General features: G+C 38.9%; 1 protein-coding gene across 1 annotated transcript in view; it reads left to right on the top strand.

The window, feature by feature from the left end:
• Positions 1-17,036, top strand: part of rlf (RLF zinc finger) — a 44,176-nt gene extending 27,140 nt beyond the window's left edge. The window contains exons 2-8 of the mRNA XM_039739252.1: positions 158-312; positions 1,890-1,971; positions 4,135-4,270; positions 6,787-6,989; positions 9,494-9,630; positions 11,334-11,475; positions 11,743-17,036. Of these exons, the coding sequence (XP_039595186.1) occupies positions 158-312; positions 1,890-1,971; positions 4,135-4,270; positions 6,787-6,989; positions 9,494-9,630; positions 11,334-11,475; positions 11,743-16,755 (5,868 nt within the window). The 3' untranslated portion in view covers positions 16,756-17,036. The remainder of the gene's footprint in view (positions 1-157; positions 313-1,889; positions 1,972-4,134; positions 4,271-6,786; positions 6,990-9,493; positions 9,631-11,333; positions 11,476-11,742) is intronic.
• Positions 17,037-21,082: the final 4,046 nt, after the last annotated feature.

A 21,082-nucleotide genomic window follows, 5' to 3' on the forward strand; every position in this document is an offset into this window, starting at 1 on the left:
CTCAGAGATGCACAAGGCGGATTAAAGGCGCTGAAGGTACACATGGGGTAAAATATCAGAAATTTTAAATGGATTTGAATACATGTTTTCAACAGGGAATATGGCTAGTGCTTTGCATAAAAAAGCCTGGTAATTATTTCTCTTTTTCTTCTTTTAGGCACTTGTACAGTATGCAGGTAGTCGCAACACACAGGAACATGGTGCTGCTTTGTTGGAAGTCTATCGGATATCCATCGAGAGATTTGCAGTTGCAAGACCATATCTTACCACAGACTGTGAGAATGTGTTGTTGGTGGTCAAAAGGCTAGCCCTGTAAGTTATTTGAAATATTCACCTGTACTTGTTTAGCACTTAGGGATGCTCTGACCGATCAGCCGCCAAGTGGAATAGGTAGATTTTCACTTTAAAAAAAAAAAAAAAAAGACTATTGATGACTGATTTAAAAAAAAAAAAAAAAAAAGCTGGTCACCAAAACCGTATTTTCAGCCCCTGCTTTTCTGTTTTTGCAGTGCTCCTTTATGCGAGATAATACGGTAGTTAAGCCAGTTAAGGTCTCATTGTTTTGCAACAAACTGAAAATAGTAATCTGAGAAGTTGTCCTGTGCACATTGACAAACGGCAAGAAAAGCTAATTTTTGTAATTCGGGCCATTATTTTGTCCTTTAAATTATAATGGACACTGCTGGAGTTTGGACAGTGAGTTTGGTTAAAATGCAGCTGCTCACACTTTTAATTGGAAAAAGAAACGATAAAAGACATTTGAAATTTGTTAAGAAACAAGTACTACATAATTAAAATGCTAATCTATATTTTATAATTACACCTGAAGAATTATGGATGTCAAGCTAATACACTGAAAAAAAGCACACCTCTATAAATTTAGTAAGTGTGTATATTTTTTACAGTAAAAAGCTATAGTGCAATTAATGATTTCAAAAGGTTAGAACCTATAAGTACATGTAAATTTACATTTATGCAGTGTTTAAATGCCTATATCAATTGATTGTATGAGAATATATGTATGTATGTATGCATGCATATATGTAGCATCTCAATAAATGATGATATCATCGAAAAGTTCATTTCAGTAATTCAATTCAAAAAGTGAAACTCATATTATAGATTCATTACACACAGAGTGATCTATTTCAAGTGTATTTCTTTTCATTTTGCTGATTATTTTTTTTTTTATAATTAAGCCTTGTTTCAGGTACATTACAGAAAAAATAAAACAATATTACAGTTTGTAATTCTGAGAAGCCTTTTATTTCTTTCTGTGCCCTGTGTATTGTGGATAAATATTTTTTAATAGTTAAGGTTTGTATTTTAAGGAAGTTTTATTTTAGTATTTCATGGTCACTGAACAATAAACCTACAGAATTTCATAGTTTTAATAAAACATGAGCAGTTAACACCTATGGTCTATAGTTTAATTCTAAAAAATATACTTTAATATAGGACATAAGGCTTCAGTAAGGCTGATTTATGCAGGAGCTTAGTGCAAAAACCTTTTTAAGTGGATGCAAGGGGGGAAAAAATCGTATTAGGTATTGGCATCGGCAGCTCAAGTAATATTAAAATCTGTGATTGGTATTGGTCTAAAAAAAATTGGAGCATTCTTAGTAGCACTGTGTAAATGTTTAGGTAATGCTATTATTTGGATCGAAGTGAAATGTAAAACCAGCTTATTCTCTGGAAGTAATGTACTTGATTCAACATTGTTTTATTAAAAAATATACCTCTAACTTAAGATAATGTTTATTTTCAGCAGAAAATAAAGTTTTAGTGAGAGAGGATGCCAGAAAGCTTGTTTTAAATAGGGAAAAGGGCAGGTGTTAAATTCCTAAATTAGTTTGTAATTTTGAAGTATATTTGATTTTCTGTTTTAGGAGCTGTTTTGAGCTGCTGCTTTCTCTACCTGACACTGAACTCACACGTGAATGTTGGCTGTGCCTTCATCAGTCACTACAGGCAAGAATTTTATTTTCCATTAAATTAACTTAATATTTTTTGTTTTAAAGGTCTAAAAACCTCATATTTCCTCAAAATTGTGTTTGAGGGAGGTCTTTATGATTTGCTGTTGAAACTATATTCACACTTATTAAAAAATTCTGTGAATAGTCTTCTATTACGTATTTTTTAGTAAAGCTAAATATTAGAAATGGATGTAATATAAATGTGAGTAGTATAGCATTATTAAATTATATACATACATACACAGTGGTGTGAAAAACTATTTGCCCCCCTTCCTGATTTCTTATTCTTTTGCATGTTTGTCACACAAAATGTTTCTGATCATCAAACACATTTAACCATTAGTCATATATAACACAAGTAAACACAAAATGCAGTTTTTAAATGGTTTGTTTTTATTTAGGGAGAAAAAAAATTCAAACCTACATGGCCCTGTGTGAAAAAGTAATTGCCCCCTTGTTAAAAAAATAACCTAACTGTGGTGTATCACACCTGAGTTCAATTTCCGTAGCCACCCCCAGACCTGATTACTGCCACACCTGTTTCAATCAAGAATCACTTAAATAGGAGCTGCCTGACACAGAGAAGTAGACCAAAAGCACCTCAAAAGCTACACATCATACCAAAATCCAAAGAAATTCAGGAACAAATGAGAACAGAAGTAATTGAGATCTATCAGTCTGGTAAAGGTTATAAAGCCATTTCTAAAGCTTTGGGACTCCAGCGAACCACAGTGAGAGCCATTATCCACAAATGGCAAAAACATGGAACAGTGGTGAACCTTCCCAGGAGTGGCCGGCCGACCAAAATTACCCCAAGAGCGCAGAGACGACTCATCCGAGAGGTCACAAAAGACCCCAGGACAACGTCTAAAGAACTGCAGGCCTCACTTGCCTCAATTAAGGTCAGTGTTCACGACTCCACCATAAGAAAGAGACTGGGCAAAACGGCCTGCATGGCAGATTTCCAAGACGCAAACCACTGTTAAGCAAAAAGAACATTAGGGCTCGTCTCAATTTTGCTAAGAAACATCTCGATGATTGCCAAGACTTTTGGGAAAATACCTTGTGGACTGATGAGACAAAAGTTGAACTTTTGGAAGGCAAATGTCCGTTACATCTGGCGTAAAAGAAACACAGCATTTCAAAAAAAGAACATCATACCAACAGTAAAATATGGTGGTGGTAGTGTGATGGTCTGGGGTTGTTTTGCTGCTTCAGGACCTGGAAGGCTTGCTGTGATAAATGGAACCATGAGTTCTACTGTCTACCAAAAAATCCTGAAGAAGAATGTCCGGCCATCTGCTCGTCAACTCAAGCTGAAGCGATCTTGGGTGCTGCAACAGGACAATGACCCAAAACACACCAGCAAATCCACCTCTGAATGGCTGAAGAAAAACAAAATGAAGACTTTGGAGTGGCCTAGTCAAAGTCCTGACCTGAATCCAATTGAGATGCTATGGCATGACCTTAAAAAGGCGGTTCATGCTAGAAAACCTTCAAATAAAGCTGAATTACAACAATTCTGCAAAGATGAGTGGGCCAAAATTCCTCCAGAGCGCTGTAAAAGACTCATTGCAGGTTATCGCAAACGCTTCATTGCAGTTATTGCTGCGAAGGGTGGCCGAACCAGTTATTAGGTTCAGGGGGCAATTACTTTTTCACACAGGGCCATGTAGGTTTGGATTTTTTTTTTTCTCCCTAAATAATAAATACCATCATTTTAAAAACTGCATTTTGTGTTTACTTGTGTTATATTTGACTAATGGTTAAATGTGTTTGATGATCAGAAACATTTTGTGTGACAAACATGCAAAAGAATAAGAAATCGGGAAGGGGGCAAATAGTTTTTCACACCACTGTATATGTATATGTGTGTGTTTAAAATTTTCATTCTGGTTGATCTGTATAAGAATAAAGCAGCAGTAAATATTTCTGAACAGTTTTACCAGTTCCCCACCCCCCTTTTTTGCAGTAGTGTTAGACATTATATGTGCTCACTTTTTATAAGTATATTCAACACTTGACAACTAATTTCTTTAGTGTTGTGCATATGTAGGAAGTTGTCTACTTTTTGATCATATTATGCCAAGTTTATAATGACGGTAACTAATACATGCATTTGAATCTAACTGTTTGGTTTTTCTTCTCATAATCCTAGAAAGCGCATGCAACATTAGCAGAGTATGGCAACAATGACTTGCTGGCACTATTGGAAATTACGGGTGCAGGTGGCTCTTGGAACAATTCTGTTCTTGTAAGAATTCTGGCCCAGATGCCTTACGAGCAAGAGGAAGGTAAGAGGGTGTTTGGTTTTTTCTTACTTTTCTCCAGTCAATAAGCAAAGCATTCATTTTATCCTTGCCTTTAGACTGAACAATATTCTTTAATGTCTGTGTATATATTTTTGTAAATTGGTGCTTTTAAAGCAATCCTGTATGTATGTGCCTATGTATAAATGCATTTTTAAGTCATTTTAAACAATTTAAACTCTGTTGATATCCAGCTCTTAATGATCAACTTTGGGTTTCCAGGAATATCCTAGAATGTACAGCATAGGCAGTGTAAAGCCAATATTGCAGTTTAATGAGCAAAATAAATGAACACTAGATGGCAAATTTTTATTTTACTGGTACGACTATAAAGTACTATTATACCTTAGATTATCTTAGTAAATTAGAAAATTTCAATTTGTCTGCCTTACAAGGTGCAAATAATTAAAGAAAATGACAATTCAGTATTTATGGATATGTATTTTTTCATAATTTAAAAAGATTTACAGGCAGTTCCCGGGTTACGTACGAGATAGGGACTGTAGGTTTGCACGTAAGTTGAATTTGTATGTAATTCGGAACAGGTACATTATTTTAATAAATGCAATTGTTGACCGACTGTAACAAAGTGCTCTGCCAATGAATGATGGGGTTTCACCTCTCTCTGACCTTTTTATTATTTCTACTTTATTTTCAATGGTGATGGTTTTTGTCTTTTTTTTAATGTATCACCAACACTTGCATCAGATTTGTGTTTCAGAGACATTCTTGAAGGGTGAAGACAAATGGTTAAGATGAGCTCTTCTGCACAGCACCTACTGTACACGCTATCGTAGCAGAAAGTCACCCGTCAATATGTCTGATGTTCTGACAAGAGGCATCTTCCTGCTATGTGCGTAACAGTACGAGCAGGCTTGGAATGAGACAATGAATGGGAACGGTGAGGGGTGCTTCACCACCCACCCACCACACAGTCACCTCCACTACAGTATGCTGCCTGCAGCGTCTGCAAACCAAGAACGAACATGGTGTGGCCAAAGGCGGGTAGTGAATCGCCCACCACCGCCCCCATTCAACAGGCAGCCATCCGAGGCACACTACAATGCTACCCTCCGCCGCCCCATTCACCCTCAATGACGTCGATTCAGCTACAACCTGGTCACCGCTTGTAGTATTACCAGTCGCCCACCGAGAACGAACGGGACAGCTGTGTGTGGTTGGCGGGCAGAGAATCGCCCTCCTCCGCTCCATCCAGCCTCCGTCCAGTCAGGAGCAGTAGCTGGTGGGTGGGTAGCAAACCGCCCCATCAAGCCTCCATCCTGCACAAGAGCGATAGCTGTGGCCCCGGTGACTATGGACCACGGGTCACCAGTTGCTGCTGGGAGCCGCCTGAGGGACACTACACTGTGCGGAGCAAAATTGCCCCCCTCCAGCCTTCATCCAGCCACCACTTGTAGTGTCCCCAGGCCGAAGATGACGGAGTGGCAGTTACTAAGGCTTATGCATCGCAGCTGCCGCCCTGTTCGTAAGTTGTAGGTCGGATGTCTATGACCTGGGGACTACCTATATGTCTCTTTTGTTTTTTAGGACTACAGATTATTAAATTTAATTCCTAATTTGCAGAAAATAGTATGTAATGTTTAAGAACCCCGAGTTGCTACATCTGAAGTATAATTCTGCACATCATGCACATTTATTGAAAATTTTAATCTTTAGTCTGCCCTGCCTTCTTTCTTACTTAGGCTGGACTGGTCTCCTAACGCAAAGGAACTGTCACTGATGTGGACCTCCAAGTACTTGTAGTAGTGCACTACCTCTATATCCACTCCCGGCATAGAGGCCCTATGGTGTGGCGAAAGCCAATAAGCTGGTGTTCTACACACCCCCCACCCCCCTCCAAAATCAACATACCCTGTTAGCGCAAAACATCTGAAAATTGAAACAGGTGACATGACCTAGTGTTATTTTGTGTCTGAGGTATTCAGGGTGAAGAGTAGAGGAAACTGCTGCTCACATACCCATCAGAGAGACGATCCTTGAGCCTCCCATCTACAGTCTATCTGACAAATAGTCCGTTATTCAGGAGACCAAAGGCTCATCCTCCTGTACAGTATATTTCAGAGGTGTCCCAATAGCAGGGATGGCTGGATGGTATTAAAAGAACTGGATAAATCAAATAACATAATCCTCACAGCCATGTCGAGCAGATACAGAATTGAGTCTTTCACTTCAGTCTTTGTCGACCGACAAATTGCAGTGGTTCCCAAGTAGCCTATTACAAGAGGACTTCTATAGTCTTATAAGAACTATAGTGGCATTTGTATCCTAAAATTAAGTCTCATTCTTGAAATGTAAAGTTTGTTTATTTTGTAATCATCTATCTTACTATATAGAGTTGCAGAATGAGTTTTTTCTTTTTTCAGTCTGTCTTAAGTTTCAAAAATGTACAGTACATTTCTTTTGTTATAACAATCACTGATCTTTTGTTTGGTTAATCCATATTTTATCTCAATTTTATCTTAATCTATGCCTTCTTTTAGCAAATGCATGGATTTCTCAAGAAGGTCCTTCATTTTTGGAGTTAAGAGTTAAACACCTGATTAAGATAGGCACCATACCTCAGGCCGTTCTGCTGGCTAAACTCTGTTCAGAAAGTGACTTTATCCCACAGAAGAGCATGTTTCGCCAGACTTACATCTCCCTTCTCTGCAGCATGCTGCCCAGTGAAGACGTTATCAGTGAGGTCAGTTATGTTACTACAGATCTGTGAGCATTATTAATATTGAGATCTTGAACTGTATAGACAAGTGTACATTTGACCTGACTCGTGCATAGTTATTCTTGTCTTTACAGATGCTATAAAATATGAATGTTTCATATTGTCATTGGTTTTAAGTTGCTTTAAAGATGAGGCTTGCTTCAAACAAAATGTGTAAACTTTTTTTTCCTTCCTGAGTTTTCTTTTGTTTTTGTTCATTTATATGTTAAAATAATTTGTGTGCCCTGTGATGTCTTGAAAGAGAGCCAGTATTGTGGTCATGTTTTCAGGGGGGGTAATGCAAGTGGATTACAAAATAAAAGTACATACCCACTTTTCATACATTTCCAGTGCTTCCTGTAAAATAAATTATGACGTGGTTGTTTAAATGTAAAAGGTTTTGAAAAAGTTATACCTTTTATATAAACAGTGTATAATATAAAAAGTCTTTTATTTTAACAAAACGGTAGAATTACTGTGGTAGCAACCTTTCACAAATCAAGCTCGGATCAAGTTTGCTAACAATTGATAAAAATGGTGTATTTATTGAATATAATGGAGAGAACAAAATATGAGCAAAAAAGTATGGTTAGCTTATAATTAAGATATTTGGCTAAAACTGGCTAGGTGGGGAAGGGGTTAGCTTAGAATGTGACTGGATAGATAGATAGATGGATGGATGGATGATGTTGTTTTACTAGTTTGATAGGTATCAATCTTGCCTTTTTTATTAAAGATTTCACTTGAATCACAAGAAGTAAACAGTCCATTTACTCAGAAGGTCCTTTTAGCTTGTTGCTCGAGGAGCTCAGACCTAACTTTTATTTGACCATTTGCCATCCAGGGTGCAGATTATAACAAACATTAACAAAAGTAATGTTGTCTTATCTCTGAACTGTGAGTATTTGTAAACATCATCAGTGGCCAATAAGATTCTTTCTTTATTAAAGTTACAGTCTTAGTTAACCTTTTCATCTAAGCTAGAATTCTCAGAGAAGTGGCCTATGTTCTCTCTCTTTTTATTCTTCTGTTAAACATTTCATTTTAGCTCTTTATTACTTCTGTTTTGAAATATCATGCTTTACACATTTTTTTCCAGTGACATTTCTCCTAAACCAAGCCCTTTGCCATAGTTATTTTTTTTTTAATCCACAAAGTCTAGAACATCTGTCTAGATGACAATCGCATGTAATACCGCAGATGCAATCGCATGGTTTGTAGTGGATCCTAATTTAACAGACCCATGAAGATTCTTAAATCCAAGGTCAAGAAAATTATTCTTTTTTTAACTCAACTGTTACGTCATGGCTACTAAAGAATAGAGTATTTCTTTATCAATAATAATTTACTGCCCATTATCAAATTTTGTAAGTACGATGCAATTATCTCCTGTCACCCTCCCTTTTATGTTGAAGCTTGATTCTTTATGCACTATACACTGATCTTGTGACTGGCGTCTTAACCATCTGTTGTCACAAGATGTGAAGTTAACAGAGTTCATCTCCAATCAAGTCAGTTATTTTTTAGAGACTAAGGCTTCCTCTGAGGTTTCCACAGGAACACTTTGGGAAATTTCTAGGCGTTTTAAGTGGACACATTATTTCAAATCTCTTATTAAAAAAAATTGGAGACCCTATATAGAGCTGGAAATTGGCACAAATTATTGAGTTTACACCACCCTGTTCAGCAAGGGAAATTGTCATGCTATGCTTCATTATATGCCCTGCTTTGCGCATCAGTAAAATACTAACTTTTATCAATATATCAGTCATACATTAACCACTCGGAGTATGCAACCATTGCAGGATGCCCTTCAAGGCAGAGAAGCTTTTATTAGTTGCCCCTCTATGTGATAACTACTGTACATTTTCCAAACGTAAAATGCTGAGTAGATTTCAGAAGGTTGAAAAACACTCAGAATTAAGATATTTAGACAACTGTTTATAGATATTTTTGTTATGAAATTTGACATTTTAAGTGTAACTTTCCAGCAGCACAATTTTTCCCCTGGTTTTTAAATTAGAAGGTTCTTTAAAAGAAACCTACCCATTTTTCCACACCTTCCTCCCATTTGTGTTCTGGACGCAGTACTGGGCAGTCTTGAAGGCTCAGACAGTATCTCAAAAATATATTAAAAAATAATCCCAAAGAATCTTTTCTTTAGTGATCATAGACTATGGTTGGAATAGGGCCATTCTAAGTAAAATCTAATTTAATTAATTAAAAAGTAGTGGAAGTTGGCCATACACAACTAGAGTGTATTCTGCATACTTGTCTTTCTGGCCTATAGTAAACTTCTTGACAAACTGTTCCTACATAAAAATGCAAAATCCTTCTGTATAGTATTTATTATTATATCTTTAACCTTATCAGTGTTTTTTGTAGTGATTTTCTTTAAATGTTTTTATATGCTAATACTTGCTGACATCATTATGTAATTGTGCAGTTTCTACTGCTGTCTGATAATTTATCTTGTATTCTGACCCTAGATATCGAGCATAGATTGTAAAGAGGTACTGGATATTATTTGCAACCTGGAGGCAGAAGGTCAAGAGAATACTGCGTTTGTACTTTGCACCACTTATCTCACTCAACAGTTACAGAAAGAAAGCATTTGCTTTTCATGGTAAGTCTTTCTAGTCTATTATTGATACGCAAAATGTGCTTTTTTGAAAAAAGAAAAAAAAAGAAACCCAAAGGTCCACTACTAGTTTAGTTCTTTGAATTGAGAATATTTTAGTTGGTGTTGTTGCAAGGGAATACAAACAGTGTTTATTAAATCATACCAAGTGGATAACTTTGGTTTGGATACACATTGAACTGTGTTCTCTTTTACTGTTCAATATTTGATAAACTTAAATTGTGAAGTGATGGAAAGAACAAATTACTGAATGTTTGTTTTTTTTGAGTCATAACCAGTTAGTATAGAACATTGTTTCACAAAATGCTTTCGACAGAGGACTTCATCAAAGTCAAAGGTATGATAACAATCCAAGGTGCAAAGAAGAATTGTCACACAGACTCATATAGTGAATTAGTACGCCTGAGCAGGGCGGTGTTTATTTGGAAAGCACCTTGTTAATTTAAAAGCTCCTACCACTTCCACTGTTACCCCCTATGAAGGTGTCCTAAGAAAGACAACAGAAATCCAGCACCAACAGAACTCCTATCAGACTTGCACTGCTCCTCAGTCTGTTTCATTGTTGGAAGCTATTTCTTGTACTGTAACTCCTTTTTGTTAGTGTTTACCTGTAGGTCTTGACTTCACTTGCTGTCTGCCTTTAGCTCTGGGTTGCATACACTGTTCTTATTTTGATTTTTTTTGCCTACTAGGTATTCAATCCTGCCCACCTGGAAGGGAATTCTGCATTACAAGACTAACATTCAGATATTACTGGGTTTAGGTTTCAAAGTTATAGATATTCACTAATAATCCAAAATGAAGTCTTGAAGATTGTGTTATGACACACAGATTTAGAAAATTACATTAGAAACAACATATGTCAGCATCCACATGGAATTAAGGTATTGCTGTTGCCAGTTGGTTGGCTCCTAAGGTGGAGTTCCATGTAGTGAAATAGTGAGGTTGGACAAGGGTAGAAATTTTAAATTTAAAGCTACATCAAATGGGAGAAAGAGTTCAATCTCTACAACTATGTTAGATCAGAGCTGAAGCCGTGGTGTACAGTTAATGTGCAGGAGAGTCATTCACAGTCTCCATGGTCTCCGTCTCAACATAAATGTTCTTAGTAATGATTCTAAGTCAGCCTATAGACCACCGTTGGTCGTTGGACCAATGTTTCAGAACAACTTGTTTGGAAACACGATTTAGAAAGCTAATACAATTGTAGAATGTGTAAGTGCTGCCTCGCAGTAAGGGGATCTTGGGTTTGTATCCAGGGTCCTATGTGGAGAGCGCTTTGTGTAGTGAGAAAAGTGTTATATAAATGTAAAGAGTTATTACTATTAACCTAGGATCCCAGCTGTTGGTGAAACATAGAATATGTTACCAAATGTGGTAGACAGTAATACTTTGGGGGCTTTAAAAACTCAACTTAATGATATTTTGGAGAAATTTGGTGAATGGAATTGATGATCCTGTCCGGCTCGATTACCTGTTTTCATCAAAATGATCCTTCTTTCCACACTTGCTTGTATTTAAATTGAATGCTTCAGTTTGTGCACTTTTTTTTCTTTTTCTTTTCTAGTTATCTTGTAATACTTGACTGTTAACTGCAGCCCAGTCCTAACCTCATGGTAGCTTTTTCATTTGGAGCATGTAAAAGTGTACTTGTACTATGCAAATACTTTGTTAATTTCTTATTACAGGGAGCTAACTCTTTTCTGGAGCAAGCTGCAAAGAAGAATAGATTCTTCCTTGGATTCGTTTTTGGAACGCTGTCGTCAGTTTGGTTCCATAGCAAAGACTGCATATCACTTGCTTTTCTTAGTCAAAGTAATCCAGTCTGAGGTTTGTCCTACTTTATTTTCATATGTACAATATGATATGTCTAACAGTAATAAACTCTTTAAAAAATGTTGACTGCTCAGTAGTAAGAATTGCGTATAACTTTTTTTTAAACTTTCAGTGGCAAAGTGTGCATTTAATCCACACTGCAATTTCCAATCAACTAAAATATACTAAACTCTAGAATGTTTTGAAGATGTAAGTTATAAAAAAATTCTGTTGTCTCACATGCTACTTCATCTGAATATTGTATTGTCTTTCAAATTCTAGGCTGAAGAATTGGGATTAGCAGTATCGATTGAGCTTTGTGTCAGAGCTTTCCAAATCCCTTCCCAGGATGATGCAGAGACTAGAAGCTCTCTTTGTAAAATTGTAGCCTGTCTACTGTCTGAAGATTTGGAAGTTCGTAGGGTCTGCCAGCTAACACAGTTCCTGCTTGGTCCTACACAAGAGGCTTATGACTTACTGCAAGAACTATACCTGAAGCCAGACCAAAAATATGATGAAGAAAATTGCATAATACCCAACTCATTACGTTGCGAGTTACTTCTGGCTCTTAAAGCCCTCTGGCCATTTGACCCTGAATTCTGGGACTGGAAAACTCTAAAGCGGCATTGTCAAAAGCTTCTGGGCGTGGATCCATCAGATGAATCGGAGCCTGAAGAACCAAGTGAAACAGAGCACCATCTGCTCTCTGGTTCAAATACACATGTTGATGTAAGCCATTCGGGGGAGAGCTTTCTTTCAGATCAGCAGCAGCAGTTGGATTATTATGAAGAGGGAAGAGTAGAAAAACAGCAGCAGCAACAACAGCAGCAGCAGCAGCAGAAGAAAGATGACTTGGCACTGAAAAAGAAGAAACCAGTTGGGACCTCTGAACGCTACCAGAGATGGCTACAGTACAAATTTTTGTGTGTTATTTGCAGCAGGGAAGTTATTGAAGCACGAATATTGCATCATTCCAAGATGCACATGGTGGATGGTATTTTTACATGCCCAGTTTGTCTTCAGAAGTTTGAAGGCAAGCAGGCATTCATGCCACACCTTGCAGAACACATTCGTATGCCGTCCAGAAAAAATCACCGGCCTCAGAAGAAAAAAAAGAAAAAGAAGATTGTAAAGAAGCTGGATGATGACGATGACGACGATCTGGATTTAGAAGATGGTAATCTAGAGCCAGGGGATGTAAGACTGGATCCTAACGCACCAGAGAACTGCCAGAATACACTTGGCTTAGATCCTGTACTGCAGACACTTACACCCAGAAAGCTAGACGAGAGTGACCACATTACGTTCAGTTATATTGACGCCAATTTTGAACTGAGGGACAGAGACATTTATCCTTGCCCTGCCACGGACTGTGTTCGCATCTTTAAGCACTTCAAATATTTAAGCATACACATAAAGTCAGAACATTCAGAGACTGATGAGAACATAAAACATTATATGGAAATGAAGGACCGTAGGCAGAAGTGTACTTTTTGCCGCAGGCATTTCCTTACACCTTTTCACCACAGACAACACCGGCGCGTGCATTATGGACCTCAGCCATACATGTGTGTGGCAGTGGACTGTGATGCACGCTTCAGTAGCACAAATGAACTTGTCTCCCATAAACAGTCACATGGCTATCAGCTAAGTTATCAGTGTGAGCTGAAAGGCTGCAGTCTTAAATTTAGTGATCTTGGCCAACTTTACCACCATGAAGCCCAGCACTTTAGAGATGCTGCCTATAACTGCATGCATCCCGGCTGCAAGAAATTCTATTTTTCCAAAAAGGAGTTTGCAAAGCACTTGTCCACTCATGGCATCAGTTTTACAGATGAAGATTTAGTTGCTGCCAGTAAAAACAAGCCAGCGCTTTTTGGACTAGTTGGTGATTTCCCAGAGGTTGGTGCTGAAGGTAAGTCAGTGGAAATCACGGCTCCTCAACCTGAATCTGTTAATGGACCAAAATCGATTCTTGAGGAGCTTATAAATGGCATCAAAAAGGAATCCACTGAAATCTCACAGTTGGCTAACAGCCCTTCTTCACAGACTTCCTCAACTGGTAGTAACCTTACAGGAACACTTACAAGTGTGGCAGTTTGCTTTGACGGCAAAACATTTACGTGTGGCTTTGAGGGTTGTGGTTTAACATTCGCAGTAGCAAAAGACATTCAAAAGCATTTAAAACTTGCCCATCCTTTGCAGTTCCGAAAGAAAGGGGAGAGTTCAAAGAACTTGTGCAGGGGAAAGATTGCTGCTAGGAGAGTCCAACACATGAAACCACCAATTATTAACCAACAGACCCTTGGTGGTCAGTCCAGTTCTTTGCCATCTAATGTATCAGGCCAAGTGACTTCATTCTCCCCTCAGATGAACTCTGTTAATCCCCTGTCTCCACATCCAAGTACCAGTAATGAGGAGTCCTTAATGGAAATTCTTATTGCTCTTAGCCGACTTAGCTTGAACACCTCAAATGCTGCTTCCACATCTGTTCTGACATCTCTTCCTTTCTCAGGGTCTAATGTACAAGTTTCTTCACCTTTCTTTACTGGTGCTAGTTCCCCTGCCAAAGTAATAGACAGAAAAACTCTTTTTAAATCTCATCGTAGCAACAAACCCCAGCAGCTAAGGGTCCCAGCAGTGGACGGAGGCTTAGTGTCACCCTCTTCTTTTCTCTCTCAATTGCCTGAAGAAGAGCACAAACAACTTTCTCAGTTCTTGGTGCAACCAAACACCAAGCCATACTTCTGTGAACTCAAAGACTGTAAGTTTAGGAGTGTGACTCGGTCGGCCCTTTTGGTGCATTATTTGAAGAAACACAACTTGCCTAAGGAAAAAGTGGTAGGAATGAAAATGTTTCATAGCAAATTCAGGCCTTTTAAATGCCATCTCTGCCCGAGGTGTTTCACCAGGAAGTCTCAACTGAGAGTGCACCTGATGGACAAGCATGATTTAAGCAAGTCACTTGTTGCTCAGATGAGTTGTTCAGAGAAAAGGAGGGCACGGGAAGAACCTAACATGGTCGGAAAGCCATCTGGTTGTCTTGACCTTCAGGGGAATGCTACAGGAAAGACTGAGCAGCAACCGCCTGCAAGTGTTCAAAGTCAGGGTTCTGTCAGTAATAATCGGTGGCCATGGATAACGAAAAGCGAGTGGGATAATAGTATTCAGGGAGAGGATGAGGAGGAGGATGAGGAAGATGACGAGGAAGATGATGGAGAGGCTGAGGAGGATGACGACGAGACTGATGGTACTGGAAAACCATCTATTTCTGAAGACAATGGAGAAGAATCCCATGAAGGCAGGGGAAGTCGGCGCCTGGTTGCCAAAAGCAATCTCTGTTACATTTTGACAAAGTACCACAAACCCTTTCATTGTGTACACAAAGACTGTAGTTCTGCCTTTACGAATCAGAATGGACTTATCCGACACCTCCAGTCAGTGCATCGCTATAACCGAAATCAGCTCTCCTTGGAGGAGGACCTTCAGCAAATTGAAGGAAACAAAAAGGATTTGGCAAAACACAAAGGCAGACCCTGCAAGCATAAGGCATGTGATAAACGTTTTCATACTGATGAATCATTGTCAGCAGAAAATCTACAACTGCAGAATCTGGACCAAGATTTACCAGCCCTTAAAGCCCCTGGACTGCAGACCCCTGCCTCTGAGGAACCAATACCTCAGTTTAGTTGCAGCTACACTAACTGCTCTGCCAGTTATCATCTTTATAGTAGTTTGCTTCGCCATATTCGTCTCTTTCATAAAGGCCAGTTCACCAAGCCGAATGACCCTCGTAGCCATCATCGGTGTACTTTTGATGGTTGTGCACGTGTCTTCTCCAATGCAGATAATTTGAAACAGCATATATTTTTCCGACACTGGGAACATTATGATTCCTTTGTATTTGGACTGAAGAATAAGAAGGAGTCAAATGAGAAGAATAATGTTCAGAACTTTCAGAAAAAGCCTCCCGAAATTGGTGTCCCACAAACTAGGACCCCTAAAGGTGAGACACATTCTAAGCAGTCAGTGATACAAATGCCCAAGGTCCGGACTTCCTCACTAGTCATGGCATCCAGAAGAATCAAACGAAGACGAAAGGAAACCTTACTCTTTAGGACTCCTGAGGAAGCTTTGCAGATGTGCCAGGACAGGTGTTTTTCAGTGGCTTTTCCATGTATGGTGCAAGACTGTGAGTCAGTTGTTACACTGGAGAGCAGCCTTATTCGACACTATAAGCGCTGCCATGATATGCTGCCTAGCTACATTGCAGGAAAATATAAAGATCTTGTCAATAATGCAGAAAAGCTAGAGGAGATAATTCAGAATAAATCGGCTGCGTCTGCTGTTTCCTCTAATGAAGTGTGTACATCAGCACTTGCTGATGGGAAAGATGAGCAGAAAACCCTAGAAACGAGTCCTTTAGGCCCAGAATTGCAAATCTGCTTGTCACCCATTAAACCCAAGCCTGACGAAGAGGTGGATCACTTGGATTTTGAAGGGGATGTCCCCAGCAATAAACTTCTCATAGATGCTGATGCCTTGCTGTATGGGGAGGTGGTAAAAAATGGCTGCATGAGTGAACAAGTGAATAGGAATGTTCATGAACCTGATAAATCTAAACCTGACCCACTCAGCTCAACCCCTTCCCCGCTGTTTTACAAAAAAGATGAAGGCTTTGTGGATTTCGCCAACACGGGAACAGTTTCTTTCTCCACACCCTCTAGGCCTCCATTAAAGAGAAAGAATGAGCAGGAAGACCCAAATTTTAGCCCTTCAATAGAAAACCAGCAATGCCATCTTAGTAATAATCGTGGTTCCCAGCCAAAAACCTTTGATTTGAAAGCCTACAAGCCTATGGGGTTTGAGTCCTCATTCCTCAAGTTCATTCAAGAAAGTAACGACAAAGACGAGGACTATGAGGAGACTAGTCAATGGGACCCATGCCTTTCAGATGCCCAGCTAGTTACGAAACGAAAAGATTCTTACCGCCGCGCCTGTTCTGTCAAAGAGAACAACCAGACAGGCATGGGCCTCACACGTGGTAAAACTGCATCTCTAGTGCATGGCAAATTGACAGATTTTCAGCCCATGCTTTCTGCTGAGGAGTCTGCTACAGTGCAGAACCTGAAGTCTATCCTGGACAAAGCACTGACAGACTGTGGAGACCTAGCTCTCAAACAGCTTCATTATTTAAAACCTGTGGTGGTTCTTGAGCGGCCTAAATTCCCCAAATCCTTATTAGATCTGTTACCAACAAAAAAAACTAATGAGTTTTGTGTGGGCAGTTCATGAAGTCAAAGTATTTGTGTGGTAGGGAATTCTATTTTCTGGACTGGGGGTGGGTGGGGGTGGAGGAGGGCGGACTCGATTTTTGCGGAAGACGGGGATCAGGTTCCAGAAAACAACTGTTTATAAATAAAGACTTGATTCCAGTATTTTTTTTAATAAAACTATGAAAAAATTGCCAAACTGTAAACAAATACCTTAAATAAATAGCAGGTATTGGTTTCTAAAACCTATATTGCTGTGATTTGTAGAAAGTAAAATTTCAGTTTGGTTTTGTAAACCATGGTTCTTTTCCTTTTTTTTTTTTTTTTTTTAGTATTTATATATACAGTATATACATACACAGTATTTATATACAGTATATATCTGTATATATGTGGCTTCAATAAACATCTGATAAATGGTGCTAAATTAAGAAAACCGTAAGATGAAGTCTAGGGCTTCCTTAGGATTTTTTCTTTTGCATGATTGTATTGTGTGGATAAGGCCGTAACAAAATGAGGGAGAATGGTTGTCATCAAGGCCTGAACTCTTAACAAATGGTTCCTGTATTATAATGTATTCTACTCTGAATTTTTATTGGCTTTTTTCAGTTAAATACCAAATAAATAACAATTCTGATTTTCCAAATTACTCACGGAGGCAAGAAAATGTTATTGGATTAATTTTCTTAGCAGTAGGTGAAGTGTCTTGTACGTAATATACACGATTATTAGTTTATCAAGGTCCTTCCTCCCATGAAAAGAATACTTTACCTCAGATGTTATGTACCGCATGTAGTTTGTAGTGAAGGCATTGAGAAATGTTTCACAGATCGGAGAGGGTTTTTCTGATACAATAGAAGTCCATTTTGACCAACATTGGACAACAGCAAAATCTATCAAAACATAGAAGAGGAAAAAAATCTCTCGTTACCCAGGTCTCATAATCCACATGTGAAGTTATCTGGTTGCATGCTAGCATTGTCCCATTCTTGTGTATTTTAATGTAGTCACCTCCAGAGTCGGGGGTGGGGGCTGGGGAAGAAATCTTGTGAACTAAAATGGAGCAAACGGATGTTGTTAAGCCTTTTGAATTGTAGATCTGCCTCCCATCGTTACATTTATAGGTACACAACTGGAGTACCACGGGACTGAAACTGCGTGGCTGACTTGTTGAAGCATCTGCAGAAATCCGATGCGGATTGTCTTTCTGATGATGTCTTCACTTGCGTTTCTTTCATTTTTAATCCTTTTATTATGCTTGTCTCTCAGTGAATTTTTGTACTGTTGATAATCATGTGAAACCCACTATTAGCCATAAATAGGCGCTAACTGGGCTGGATTTGTGACTAATGAAGAATGAGGTGCTTCAGTTCAAGTACTTCACAACTATTTATTCCAGAAGTGGTTTATTTAGCAATATCTTAATAAAAATGCTGTGTTTGGTACATTGTGAGTATATGACTGGATACGTTCATGTCTGGTTTATGCAGCATATATATTTTTATTTATTTGGATGGTTCGTGTTCGCTGTTGTCCATTGTTGATTACCATTGACTCATGTTGTATCAAACTTTTTTTTTTTTTTCCTGTATGAAAAGATGAGGTTACATTTTTTTTTTTTTCTTGGCCATCACTACAAACTACATGGGGTAAGTAACACTATTTTTATGTGGAGTATTCCTTTAATAAGGAGTGATCAGAAATTTTGCTGCCTGGCGTATTAAGAGAAACCATTAAAACTGCGCACACATTTTTCTGAATAAACCCCTTGAACATTAACCCAGTTGTTATAATATTCATGAAGCTTTCCTGCCACTCATTTAAAACATTCTGTCTTGCTCACTTCAGCGTTTTTCTGTAGCTGACATGACATCTTCTTTGGCACAGCATGTACCACAGGCTTAGCTCATCACATTGGGGAATGCGTGGTGGTCTGAGCATTCAGACGTGTTTCACAGTGCAGCCTTTGTAATATGAGCAGGCACATTTTGGTGGAGCACAAGAGCATGGCTGGAGCTTTCCTGTCTGCTTTTTCCTGGTTGTTTAAAGTGGCAGAGCAAATCAAGGTGATACTGGCTGGTTTTGCCTTTAAGATAACCAATCAAGATGTGGAATAGATTCTTGTCATTTTAAAAAAAAAGGCGCATGTGATCTTGCAGTCACTTACTTGAACCTTGACTTTTGTGGTGCGGGATAACCTCCACGTCTCCATTGTTTTCTTAAGTGTTTGGGACATATTGAGAATATTTCAAGCTAAATCTCTGGCTGTGAAATGCGATTGAGATGTCTCCTTTTCTGAACTCATTAGATTGAGATTCTGCCTGAAATGGTGAATTTGGTGTTGCTTCAATAAAGGTGTTAATATTCTTGACACCCAGTATGCACAAACTGGGTGATGAAGAATGAATTCAACTGACCCATAAGTGATCCCTGTGGCATCTTCTGTTTTGGGCACCGTCACTCTGTTGGTTCTTCATGCATATCAAGTTTAAAGTCCAGGTGGACTTTGGCTCATTGTTCGGGGATGTGCTGCCATGGGATGGGAATTCTGCAGTGCATCTGTTCACTGTGGCGTATGGTGGGGGCTGATCCAGGTACACCATGACTAGGCCAGAGTGAATTCCTAGTCGCATCTTGTCAGAAAGGCAACCTGATTCTTTTATTTTTGTAAATTTTGGTTCCCATATTGACTTGATTCTGAACCAAGAAACAAACTGTAAACCACATCCATCCATTATCCAACTTGCTATATCCTAATTACAGGGTCATGGGAGTCTGCTGGAGCCAATCAGGAAACCAACCCTGGGCAAGGTGCCAGCCCACCGCAGCGCACACACACCCACACCAAGCGCACACTAGAGACAATTTACACTCGCCAATGCACCTAACCTGTCTTTGGACTGTGCGAGGAAACGGGAGCATGTAAAGTCCACACAGGGCGAACCTGGGTCTCTTAACTGCGAGGCAGCAGTGCTACCACTGCGCCACCGTGCCGCGCCTGTAAAGCACATACAAGCTAGAAATGTACAGTTCATACTTCATGGTAACATAGGAGCTAATCTGCTGTCACTTGTAAAATCAGCCGTGGCGATAACACTTTTCAGGTTCAGGCCGAACATCCTTTGATCACCAATATTAAAGCTGTTACTAACGTGTGCTTCGGTGTTCTGTAAACCCACAATAATGAGGAGCTCTTATCAATGGCTGCTTGTCCCTTTTTGAGGACATGGTTGATTTTTGCAATTTTTACATTTGTGATTGTTCTACCAACTCTTTGGCCAAATTGTAAATTGGGAGAGAATGAGCTAAACAAAGCTTATTTTATAATTCACAATCTGTATTGGACGCATCATTCATAGCATACAGCAGTTTGGTAATGTTTTGGTTTTTTTTAACATGGCAATAGATTGGCCAGTTGAATGTCTCCTGTAGGTAAGATTCTGAGTTATGTTGCAAACCCCCCTGTGGTTCCAACCAACTTCCATTTTTATTTGGATTTCTAGGCTAGTTATGTGAGCTGCTGTTTCCCAGTTTAGTGCATTTTTTTTTTAAAAAAGGTCCTAAGCAGTTATATAGGAATAATGTTTGTTTGTTTTGTGTTTTTTTTTTTTTTTTAAACAACTGGGCGGCTCTGCCCCCTGCTTGCTTCGCTGCTGTATGTTTAAAGGAATTTTTTTTCCTGTTACCTCATGTTTGCAGTTATGATGAGGAAAAATTGTTTATCTTGTGTTTTATGGATAGTGGAGATAACTAAATTCCCTGTACAATAAGTGTGAGTGAGGGCCCGTATCAAACACCCATGCGTAATTCACATGTTGGGTACCCAGTCATGTGCTTGCAATGTCCCAGACATGTATTTCTACTAAATTAGCAATTTTTGGGAAAATCCTTTTTTGAATGAATGTGAATCTAAAATGAGTGAGAGATTATGAACTGAAGACCCACCACTGCCATTCATTGGTTGAGAGTCCTGCCTCCTCACTGATTGGCAAACGCACACTTTTTGTGGAATTGCCACTGCAGTGATGTTGATCTGATCCTTGTGTACTATAAGAGATTAAAAGGTAAACGAAAAGGCATGTAAAAACATTTTCAGGTGGGGAAAAAAAAAAATTCCTCGTCTGTGCTTATCAGAGACACTTCAGCAAACGGATAATTGATTCACAAAAAGCCACTGGGGAAGAAAGCAAAAGTAGAGAATTTGTGGCTTAACAGCCAATGAAGAGAGTCTAGTCTTGGGCTCAGAAACCCCATTTCATTTTAAGGCAGTCCTGCTGTGCACAATTGAATTTTCCGGAAGTGGTTAATAGAATAACGTTGGCCAAAACAAACCGGTTCAGAGCGTACGA

Source organism: Polypterus senegalus, chromosome 17 (assembly GCF_016835505.1).
Source record: "Polypterus senegalus isolate Bchr_013 chromosome 17, ASM1683550v1, whole genome shotgun sequence".
Lineage (NCBI taxonomy): Eukaryota > Metazoa > Chordata > Cladistia > Polypteriformes > Polypteridae > Polypterus > Polypterus senegalus.